Source organism: Fusarium redolens, assembly GCF_020744475.1.
Source record: "Fusarium redolens strain MPI-CAGE-AT-0023 chromosome Unknown BKA55scaffold_29, whole genome shotgun sequence".
Classification (NCBI taxonomy): Eukaryota; Fungi; Ascomycota; class Sordariomycetes; order Hypocreales; family Nectriaceae; genus Fusarium; species Fusarium redolens.
Genome location: NW_025763692.1, coordinates 234,966 through 245,586, shown reverse-complemented (window position 1 = coordinate 245,586; position 10,621 = coordinate 234,966). Strand labels below are relative to the sequence as shown.

General features: G+C 47.7%; 5 protein-coding genes across 5 annotated transcripts; 2 read left to right on the top strand and 3 right to left on the bottom strand.

The window, feature by feature from the left end:
* Positions 1-885: 885 nt before the first annotated feature.
* BKA55DRAFT_697633 (uncharacterized protein) lies at positions 886-1,696 on the bottom strand (the record flags this gene model as incomplete). The annotated part of the gene is made up of 2 exons (XM_046200411.1): positions 886-1,282; positions 1,344-1,696. 2 exons carry the CDS (start codon positions 1,694-1,696, stop codon positions 886-888), a joined length of 750 nt encoding a protein of 249 aa, XP_046041910.1.
* A 1,147-nt stretch (positions 1,697-2,843) lies between these two features.
* BKA55DRAFT_585142 (cytochrome P450) lies at positions 2,844-5,286 on the top strand. Its single transcript, XM_046194416.1, has 6 exons — positions 2,844-3,476; positions 3,534-3,684; positions 3,746-3,805; positions 3,858-4,121; positions 4,212-4,571; positions 4,620-5,286. The coding sequence occupies exons 1-6, from the start codon at positions 3,321-3,323 to the stop codon at positions 5,258-5,260; spliced, it is 1,632 nt and encodes a 543-aa protein (XP_046041909.1). The 5' UTR covers positions 2,844-3,320; the 3' UTR covers positions 5,261-5,286.
* Positions 5,287-5,459: 173 nt separating this feature from the next.
* On the bottom strand, positions 5,460-6,887 carry BKA55DRAFT_218000 (uncharacterized protein). The gene is made up of 4 exons (XM_046185217.1): positions 6,288-6,887; positions 6,189-6,226; positions 5,913-6,126; positions 5,460-5,847 (listed from the first exon to the last, which is right to left on the bottom strand). Exons 1-4 carry the CDS (start codon positions 6,790-6,792, stop codon positions 5,660-5,662), a joined length of 945 nt encoding a protein of 314 aa, XP_046041908.1. The 5' UTR covers positions 6,793-6,887; the 3' UTR covers positions 5,460-5,659.
* Positions 6,888-7,967: 1,080 nt separating this feature from the next.
* Positions 7,968-8,540, bottom strand: BKA55DRAFT_218010 (uncharacterized protein). The gene has a single exon (XM_046185218.1). The coding sequence runs from the start codon at positions 8,420-8,422 to the stop codon at positions 8,126-8,128; it is 297 nt and encodes a 98-aa protein (XP_046041907.1). The 5' UTR covers positions 8,423-8,540; the 3' UTR covers positions 7,968-8,125.
* On the top strand, positions 8,405-10,590 carry BKA55DRAFT_585137 (thiamine diphosphate-binding protein). The gene has a single exon (XM_046194415.1). The coding sequence runs from the start codon at positions 8,658-8,660 to the stop codon at positions 10,398-10,400; it is 1,743 nt and encodes a 580-aa protein (XP_046041906.1). The 5' UTR covers positions 8,405-8,657; the 3' UTR covers positions 10,401-10,590.
* The last annotated feature ends 31 nt before the right edge of the window (positions 10,591-10,621 follow it).

Below are 10,621 nucleotides of genomic sequence, written 5' to 3'. Positions count from 1 at the left end.
ACGTATTCAGCGGCGTGCACGTATTATTCCCATCCCATCACGCCATCAAATAGTGCTTCTCTCAAGTATTTAAATGCTGGGCGTCCTCAGATTAAGAATAAAGATCTTATCGTGGCGTTTTAGTCTTCCAGGGCATCTAACTTTTCTTTCGGTCGCATCGTGCCATCAGAGTCTATGCAAGTCATTAATTTGACTTTACTTATGCGAATGAATTAATTAACAAACTCAATCTTGCGCAGTATCAAGGCTACCAAAGTATGCTATTCCCGGAGATCGCGAGGTTGAGACGACGGAAATGCAGGAGGCAGGAGGGCCTCAACCAAGATTTATCTGGAAGTTGAGAAACTCCAGGTAGCGAAAGATACTCTGTAGTGATTACAGGAGCTCTGAAATGGAGGAAATGAGAGAATTGCCCGAAGCGGAGAAACAATCACTGCATCTAGCCCACGGAAAACGTTGATGAAGGAACAACTGATATTATTGACTACTCAATGATTCAGGCGGTTTTGCGGACATTATGTCTTCGCTGCAGCTGCAGAAGAGATGGCAATCCATTATGTGGGCAGGGAACACCGATAAAAAAACACGATACTGCGCTGCAAGATATATCCACTTCCGACAGCATAACATGCATTTTGCATTTCTATCAGAACTCCAAATGGCCTTGAATCGTGCACATGCACAGGTATTACCACGGCGAGTGTCTACAGATCGTTCTGCGGGGTCTGCCACAACTCATTCATTGTGCAGTGGGCAGCAGAGTTACGTCCTGTGCGGAGTCATGAGTCGCTACTTGCATCGCCAAGTAAAGGGTAATACCTCAAATATGCCATAACTATACTGAAAAGAAAACACCGATCTAGCCTCAAGCAAACTGTGCACCCGCTATTGTGTCAACGACCTCAGCGCTCTATTCGGTCGCACCCTTCCATTAGAATGTCGTCGAATCCTGTTACAGCTCTGATTCTGAATGTGATGATTCCTCGCCGTAGTACGACTAAAGATGGCACCGCACATATTACACGGATAAGAAGGCCGCTGGCTAGACTTCTCCTTTTGGTGCCGCTTCAGGTTGCTCAGCGTCGTAAACAACTGGCCGTTACACCCGTGGTCCCAACACCTGAGATCTTGTGTGTCCCTCTGCTGTGTCCCTGCAGTAGTGGTGTTGGCTCGCTTGGATCGGGGGCTGCTGCGTTGATCGTCGTCGGCGCGCATGTTGGTCGTGTTGGCTGATTGGGCCATCTCCGTCAATGGGGAGATGGGGTAGGAATTGTCACTGCCACTATAAGATCCTGTTGGTTAGAAATGTTTTGGCGTCGGAACCAACGTGCATCTTGGCTTACTTCGCATCGTGATCGAATGAGAAGAAATCATCAAATGTATCATCGCATAATAGAGGCAGTCGGTTTGAGAACACATCATCTGTTAAATCTGTCGAGAAATTGAAGTCGTCGGACGTGAAATCGATGGCTAAAAATAAGATAATTAGTTGATCTGTCTTGGAGGTGAAGCTATATGCGACCGCGGGGTTATAGACGGATTTGTTCTGGTACGCACCACTAATATCCGGGTGACGATTAGGTTCAGCACTGTCATTGGGGTGATCAAAGTCCACCGGGGGAAGAAGTGACTGGACACCCGCCATCCAGTCAGCAACGATTGGCCTGCCTCTGGCATTATTTGATGGAGGAAACATTGTTCTGTTGGTTCGAGGAAACAAGGCTGAAAGGATAGATAGTGTGTCTGAACGAAAATATCACAAAAGGTCAGACAGGAATATCGCGATAATCATTTGGTCTGCTCCGCGCGAACTCTGTTTATAACGTACTCATCGTATGATGTGTAACAGCATGGCACAGATTTGGGGGCACTTGATTGATAGCTGCCTACGTCGAGCATCTACATACTCGGCCGTCACATTGTTTCTGTAAAGGGCCTGATCGCCAAGCCGGGTTCCATCCGGTAGGTGTCAGATTCACTGATTATTCTGCAGAATGGATACATGCCTCGCCTGTCAAACGCAGCATATAGCCCTTTCGGCATGTAGTGAGCGTTGTATCGATCAAACTAAAGTTCAAATACGCGAAACCTTGGCCCCCATGAAAAGATACCTACAGAACAGAACTCGCATGCATGGGATGAGATGAGGTGTCCTATTAGCTCGACCCCGGGCCTCAATGGGATTTGCAGGGAAGCATATGCGTCTTTGTCTTGCCATTATGCACAGCAAGGTTCAGCGGTTAGGGAATGAGATAATACAACCTGCCTCTTGTGGGTAAAATAACGAGCAAGCTCCCCTTGTCTTCCCCGACCTTGCTAAAGTTGCGCGTCATTTGGTCTCCGGCAATTCGTACAAACCTGTGGAGTCCAAACAGTGGGAACGAGTCAGACAGGCGGAGCAGAGCCGGGGATTATATGGCCAATAAGGTTACGCGGCTCTTATATTTAGTGAGCATTTCTTGGCCACGGAGCCTCGCTGTTCCAGAATAGCTCAGGTATGACAATATGTTGAGGTACTTTGTTTTCAGTCAGCAAACAAGAAAAGAACTGGAACATGCATACACGCACTGCTTAATAAGGCTTACTGCCTCCCCGATTTAGATTGGCTCTTAGTAGGAGCTGAGCCCTAGCCCAGCCCGTCCCAGGGCATAACTCCTACCGGCCCTGCGGTCATCATCCCCCCCATACCAACCAGAATGCACGCACGTACGCTGATGGATGTCACACCTAGTGAAACAACAGAGTGGTATCCGGATATCGCGTGGCACCTTGATTGGCTTTCTATTCACGGCACGCAACCCTTGGAAACAAGACAGGGCGGTATGTCTCATCACAGAAGGATACATGCAAGCCCACCCCACGATATCCCACTGCGGCGTGTCCCGAGTCTATACTGCAAGGGGACTAATGATTCGGGACCGATGCATCAGAAATACCACCGATAGGTTCATCGCGAGTTAAATCTTTTTAGTGCGAAAAGGGAAGACTATCCAAACGGCACGGCACGGCACGATAGGAGATTATTGATTTGAGATGTATGGATGCACGGCATATACAGTCAAATCCCGTAATCCTTCAATCCTCAATCCTGTATTCCAGCAATCCAAGAATCCCACACAATTAACATTTGTGTCGCTATTGTTTGTCCGATTTGAGGATAATTCCATGTCAAACATGTCTGCGTGATGGACTGAAGAAGATAGATGAGAGACGTTACAGCTACAAAAATGTGTTCTTGATCAACCATTATTATAACCACAATTCATCGGTCCATCGGCATCACTGACCGCCACACCAACTAAAACAACCCAAGCCAAACCATGATTCGCGAACTACAAGGCGTAGTCTCCCTACCCTCATGGGACATGCCCATGTCGCATATGAAAACCCATTGGCTACCCTACGCAATCAAAATCTCAAGATCTATCCCACCACCGTCTTTAGTAATCGTCCTACTGGCAGCTGCATTATCTCCGGTGAGTTAAAAGGAAAAAGAAAAAAACTCCACTTTAACGGCGGCTAACCTGCAATAGGTAATTGGCTATGTTGTCTACTACGCCTTCTTCCATCCTCTCGCCAAGTACCCCGGTCCCTTCTGGGGAAAGTTTACAGGGCTCCGTGCAGCTTACCATGCCTGGATTGGAGATGTACATATTGATATGTGGAAATGTCATGAGAAATATGGTTCGTGTACCCAAGGTTTCATCTATTCTGCAGTAAGAGAGATGCTTACGTTCTGCACCAGGCCCCTATGTTCGCTACTCACCAAATTACCTCCTCATGAACACGACTCAGGCATACAAAGGTTATTTCCTTCGCCTCTGTTCCCAAAGTTTATAATCTGATGCTATATTTAGACGTCTACGGCCATAACAAGAACGTGCGCAAGAGCCTTGCTTATCTGGCCATGGTCCATAAAACTCCTAGTACATTCACCCTGATGGATCGGCACGAGCATGCATGGAAAAAGCGGATCTTGAGCCAGAAGCTATCGGATTCAGCCATCCGATCCTTCGAGCCCAAGATCACGGGCATGATTGATCGTTTCTGCGAATACGTCTGCCCTGTGTCAGCGGGAAAAGAAAACACCGTATCGAAGCCCTTCAACATGTCAGAAATGTGTAAGCTCAAACTCCATTGGCCGCCCTTTTTCCTTAAATGCGCTACACCCATTCATGGTCCCCGCTGACAGCACATGCTGTGTTACATAGGCGATTATCTTTTCTTCGACCTTGTAACTTCCATTGTCTTTGGTGAGAACTTCGATTTGATCCGGAGTCCGTGGTACCGTCATATTCCGCCTGCACTTGCTCGATCGAATGAGCGTATAAGCGTCATTGTGCAGTGGCCATATGTTGTGTGGCGTCGTATGGACAAGGTCCTCTTCCGCAACTCCGTCGCTGGACGGAAGGATTTCCTACGATTTGCTCACAACTTGGTCACCGAGAGAGTGCAACGTGGGTCAGGGGATGATGTTTTGTCTGGCTTACTGGATGCTGCAGATCCAACTACAGGAAACAAACTGACCCAGGATGAAATTGTTGCCGAAAGTATTCTTATGCTCGTAGCAGGTGAGTGAACCCTTCCATCAAGATCATAAGCTCAACTAACATCAATAGGCTCTGACACTTCATCAACCCTTTTGGCGTCTCTGTTCTTCTATCTTACTAGAAACCCCGACAAGAAAGATAGGCTTACCCGTGAAGTCCGCTCCAAATTTTCAACTCGAGAAGAGATCTGTCTCGGTCCAACCCTCAACTCCTGTCGCTTCCTCTATGCGTGTATCATGGAATGCTTACGCCTAACGCCCCCAGTTGCAGCAGCACCGTTCCGCGAGGTCCTCAAGGGCGGTATGATCGTTGACGGTCACTACGTTCCTGAGGGCACCAACGTTGGAACCGGCATCTTCAGTCTCCAACATAGCCAGGAGTACTTTCACAATCCTTTTGAGTTCATGCCTGAGAGATGGCTATCAGAGGGAAAGCATACTGGACCTCATAACCCAGACGCTCACGTTCCATTCTCCATCGGACCTCGTGTCTGTCTTGGAAGGGCACTTGCTCACGCCGAACTTAGTCTTGCTATGGCTATCATCTGTTGGAAGATGGATTTCAACGTGGTCGAGAGCATGAAGGATATTGGAGCTGGCAATGAGAAAGCCGAGTACGGTAGACATCGGCCAGGGGAGTTTCAGTTGTATGACCATATTACATGTGCACGAAATGGGCCAATGGTTGAGTTTAGAGAGAGGTCGTTCTGAAGTTATGGAGATAAATCAAACATGAATATCCGTATCAGCCGCAACCCCTGTATTACGATCATCCGAAGCCCTTGCTAGTTCAATTGATAGTTCTGACGTTCCGTCGGAGCCCTAAAGCCGTTGAGAATCTTAGTGACGAATGCAAGTCATTGAATTATAAACAGGGTTCCAGTCACTGTAGCTCCGCTATACACACTAGCGAAGAGAGTTCAAACGAATCTCAATATATGTACTATCAAAATCTACACCGACACCTCGACCTTGATCACTCCAATGATTCCATGTGATGTTATCAACCTCTTTCATTGGGCACAATCAGTCGGATATGGTTGGCGGTAATGTTCAACCGGATCATCGGGCTCTCGGGCTTTACGCTGACGAAAATTGCAGGGATTGCATCTAAGGACCGCCAGCGCGGCCGCTGTAATCCCAGTAGTTATCGCCCTGAGCCCTGCATGTCCCGATGACGCAGTAGTAACCGCCACCACGGTTAGACTCGTTTGGTGAGTACATGACAAACGGATCTCCAGTCGAGTCCCAACCTCCACCAACCGCACAAGAGTCTCTCTCCTTGTTTTGAACGGTATCTATTGGTCAATTAGTCGATGTGCTTCTTTGTGGGGCCTGCATGCGAAAATCCTTGTATACTTACAAGCGGTATGAGCAGTGTTGTACCAGACGCAAACATCTTCACCAGGGCCTCCAGTACAAGTGTAGGTGTTTCCAGTGTTCCAGCTCTCGGAGACTGAGAAGCCTCCGCTGATCCAGCTCACAGGGGTGAGGGTAGCAGTCCATCCGATAGTGTACGAGACGGATTGAGAGTTGCCAACACTGCATGACTGGGCAGTTCCACAGTTTACAACTTCCTGCAAGTTGAGCCTCATCAGTGATAGTTCAAAGCATTGAGTTTCCGACGGGACTAGCTTACCGAAAGCTGCTTATGGAAATAATTCTGGTGGGGATCGCCTAAACCATCCAGGTCAGTAAACTTAGTCATGGATTACCATATACAGAAGTGAGAGCTTACCATCGCCAACTAGGGAAGTCCTTGTCAAGACTGAACAAGCCGGGGGGTCATTGATAGGGTTAGCCTCGCGCTTTGCCATGCCCGATGCTGAACCCTTGGAAGTCAAGAACCGAAGCGCACTTTTAGCCTCTTCCTTGTCATGGCAGTTCTCTTCGATCTTTGCCTTGTTGGGCTTCCAGCTAAGTCCAGAGCACTCGACAACGGTTGCTTCAGCGCTAAACTTCTTCGTGCAGATCGGGCCTCCCGAGAACTCTGCCTTGGAGTGGACGAGGTACTTCTTGGCGCCGACAGTAAAGTTTCCAAAGCCGTTCTCATCGACATCTGTAAAGTCAATACTGCTGGGAGCGTCAGGGATGAAACTCGAGCAGCTCTGGGCCAATAGGGTTGAGCCGTCGTATACGCTAAGTGCGGTTTGACTGGATGCTTTGGCATGTTGCCATACAATCTGTACATCTGCACTTACAGCGGATGCTGTTAGTGCTACTGCAACGGGAAGTGAACGCATGGTGATAGAGTTTGAAGTGTAATATGAATGATTGAAGGAAGTTGATTCTGATGCTTGTTGATTTCCATCTTGGCAAAGGATATTTCTCTCTTTATATAGCCAGACTACAGTGAGATCTCTTCGGAGCTGGACACCATATCAAGCAGGATCAGCATTGATTTCTGGTTTCCTTGATGCTGAACATCAGCCATCATTGCAATGATCCTTCTTGTCGCTTAGATAACCAAGGCTGAGCGATCCAGCGATCCATCATCAACGTTATGACGATAGTGGAGAGCCGGATGTACAAGCCACCAAAGGGTCCAACCCAACTACAACAGCCTTGGCAGTTCGACTGCCGATCGGACTCTTTGTAGCTCCAAGCTAAATCCTCCAGTTTCACCATGTCACCGCGATATTCGGCTGCCTAGACTTATACTACCCGATTGAGGCAACTTACTCGATGACGTTGATGGCGATCTTGATCGTCAAATGTTAGTGAGCCCATAAATGGAAAAGGCGGCATGGCACAGCACTCAGCCTTGTGAAGGACAGACACACAGAGCGACCCGTGCGCTGAGACACCCGATCCTTTGGTGGGACTCGGCCCGGCTACACGGCATGTTTAGTGCGTCCGCGGAATCGAGTGAGTGAGATGTTGTTCCGCGCGACATCATAAGTGATGACAAGGAAGACGGAGACGCCGTAAAGGATTCTGCGAAATAGTAGTATTGATACAACTGTGCATGACTTGCGTTGCCATGCAAGGAATCAATATAGGTTGTATACTCATCTATTAAAGTTTCCACGTGTGACAGCTGACGTTTCGATGGAACGCTGGGTTATCTCCCCTTTCTGATAATAGTTCCACCGACTCCCGGGACAGCGTATCGGCTCCAACAGCGCCGTCGTAGTGGATCTGTCTGTGGATAAACACTTACAACACATCAACCTCCACGGACCCGAATGTCCGACTACACGTACGTTTGTACCGTGCCTCGGTGGTTTAAACTTTAATGTCCCGAAAATACTTGGCATTCACTTGAATGCATTGATCTAAACGGAAAAAGAAGGTGATACAGATCTTGTCGACATGGTTATGGACGAAGGATGAGACCTGCATAAAGAATACTGGTGCCTGTTACCTCATGTCGCGAAGGGGCCAATCATGTTGCGAGCAGCACGTGAGTTGTCAACAAGGTAATGAATGATTCACGGTTTATGCATGAACACCAAACCAACCTTGGGTCAGGGCGCTTAAATCAAATTGAAGGATCAAGTCTATAGGTGATTAATGATAGAATGACTCGAAGTTGGGAGAGGTCGGGTGAGATTTCGTAAGGCTTGACTCAGGTTAAAAGTTAAGAAAGGAAGCATGCAATGTATGTAGAGAATCCGTGGGACTTGAGTTTAAAGAATTATGTGGTAAAATCATGAAAGAAACTGGAGAACTACCCTGAACCAGCTTAATATGAGAATTCGTCGTCGTTTGTGGATCCCTCGCGATTGCTTTCAAGTGGTCAGTGCTATGTATATATCCGTAAAGCCGCGCTATGTCTAAGCCAGCCACTGGGGTAAGGGCTATAAGAATCAAGCTAAACCGATAGAGCAGATTATTACTTGTGTATCCACATGTCAGACTGAATTTCATGAGTTACAAACAGCATATCCTCGCTGCCAGTTATCGAGATAATAATACGTGAGAAGCAAATCTTGGCAAAAGAAATGTAATCATCACGGGTTGTCGTATTCAAGTCAGAAAATAGGGCTGACAGTCATGACAAATCCGCGAATCAGATCGTCAACCCCGCTGCCGGTCAAATGATTCACCGACAATTTTAAACTGCTGTCAGTACTCAACTGTCTTCACCCAGCTTATAGCCACCATGATAAACAGAAAGATTCCTCTGGCATCTTACCTCTTCACACGCCTCAGGCAGGCAGGCACGAGACGCGTGTATGGCGTCCCAGGCGACTTCACCCTCCGAGCTCTCGACCATCTCCCACGTTCAGGATTGAAGTTCGTCGGATGCTGCAATGAGTTGAATGCCGGATATGCAGCAGATGGCTATGCAAGAGCTCAACGCCATCGAAAGGGATCTGGTATTGGAGCATTGATAACGACCTACGGCGTTGGTGAGCTTAGTGCGGCTAATGCCGTTGCTGGAAGCTATGCGGAGCATTTGCCCGTTGTTCATATTGTCGGAACTCCTTCGCGACGCGCAAGACAAGTCTCAGGTTCATCTGTGGGCGGGAAGAAATCGCACTTGCATATACACCATACGATGGCTGACTCCAGGATTGGAGTTTACCGCGAGATTGCGGAGAAGTTTACTGTAGCGCAGCTTGATCTTGCTGAGACGACGCCGGAGGAGGTGCCGGCTCAGATAGATAGGGTTTTATCGCAGGCACTACACCATAGCCGGCCGGTCTATATAGAGATGCCGTCAGATGTTGTCGAGACGGGAATATCGTCAGAGAAGCTGGAGCATCCGATAGACCCGATTCCCGACACAGTTCGCAACCTCGACGCTAGCAAAACGGCACAAGATCTATTACAGAAACTCTACGCCTCTCAGCGACCTCTCATTATAGTTGATCGAGCTGACGGCGCAGAGACGATCAGAAAAGAGATCAACGAATTCGTTCAAAGATCAGGCATTCCTACAGTGTCTTTACCGTCAGGTGCCAGCATGGTTGACAACTCGCTGCCAAACTACTTCGGCGTTTACTCAGGCTCTATCGGAACGGTCGACCTTACATCAGCTGTCAAGTCAGCAGACCTTGTCCTGGCTTTTGGATGTCAATTCTCCGATACACAAACACTCGGTTGGGCTGTATTACCGGATCGAGATGTTATGACTCTCATTGGCAGGAACCATATTGAAGACGAGCTGGTTGACGTCCAAGAGGTTCTCAAGGAGATGGCTCAGAAGCTTGATAGTACCAGGCTGCCGATCAAACATACATCCTCATGGGAAGACTTTCGACTTCAACCGCAGTTCGAGGTGCATCCCAAGGCGTATATCATCCAAGATGAATTCTATATTCACCTGAACAAACACCTGCAGCCCAACGACACAGTCTTGCTCGGTAATGCAACACCCATCATAGGAGGCCGCGATCTGGTTCTTCCACCATCTTCTCAGCTGATCGCATCTGGGATGTGGTTTTCCATCGGTCATATGCTCCCTGCTGCTCTCGGAGTTGCTCAAGCAAAGGCAGTTATGAGATCAAGAGGCCGCACGATTCTTCTTGACGGAGATGGGAGCTTCCAAATGACGGCCCAAGAACTCAGCACTATTATCCACAAGCGTGTCAACATGATTATCTTCATCATCAATAACAGCGGGTATACATATGAGAGATATATCCATGGGATGGACGAGGCGTACAACGACGTGGCGCCTTGGAATTATAGTGCAGCCCCTCAGCTTTTTGGAGATGCACCAGAAGGATATCCGATTCACTCTTGTAAAGTGAGTAATATGGAGGAATTAGACACAGTTCTTAATTCTGAGGGCTTTATAAAGGGCTTGGGCCTGACTCTTGTTGATGTTGAGATGGATATGTATGACATCTCTGAGAAGGCCAAGATTCTATTTGAGTTGGCTGGAAAGCAGCTGTAATAGAGCATCTAGAGATATCCATTTGGAGATATGTACTTCCTTGGAAAAAATGATTGTCTTCTGAAAGCACTCCCCTTAGCGATGAGGCAGACCTGTTATATTTTCAACACAGAGATAACATCACTTCTCCAGACCTTTTTAATTAGAGATTGGAGGTGACTGACTAATAATTATATTCTTAAATTACGCGTTAAACAAGAAGCCAAATATATATACAAAAC

Coding starts and splice junctions, on each gene's coding strand:
- BKA55DRAFT_218010 (XM_046185218.1), bottom strand. CDS start 8,422: ATGAAATTCAGTCTGACATGTGGATACACAAGTAATAATCTGCTCTAT.
- BKA55DRAFT_585137 (XM_046194415.1), top strand. CDS start 8,658: ATGATAAACAGAAAGATTCCTCTGGCATCTTACCTCTTCACACGCCTC.
- BKA55DRAFT_585142 (XM_046194416.1), top strand. CDS start 3,321: ATGATTCGCGAACTACAAGGCGTAGTCTCCCTACCCTCATGGGACATG. Junction 3,477..3,533: donor TGGCAGCTGCATTATCTCCG/GTGAGTTAAAAG, acceptor AACCTGCAATAG/GTAATTGGCTATGTTGTCTA. Junction 4,572..4,619: donor TATTCTTATGCTCGTAGCAG/GTGAGTGAACCC, acceptor TAACATCAATAG/GCTCTGACACTTCATCAACC.
- BKA55DRAFT_218000 (XM_046185217.1), bottom strand. CDS start 6,792: ATGCGTTCACTTCCCGTTGCAGTAGCACTAACAGCATCCGCTGTAAGT. Junction 6,227..6,287: donor GACTTCCCTAGTTGGCGATG/GTAAGCTCTCAC, acceptor TGGATGGTTTAG/GCGATCCCCACCAGAATTAT. Junction 6,127..6,188: donor ATTTCCATAAGCAGCTTTCG/GTAAGCTAGTCC, acceptor CTCAACTTGCAG/GAAGTTGTAAACTGTGGAAC.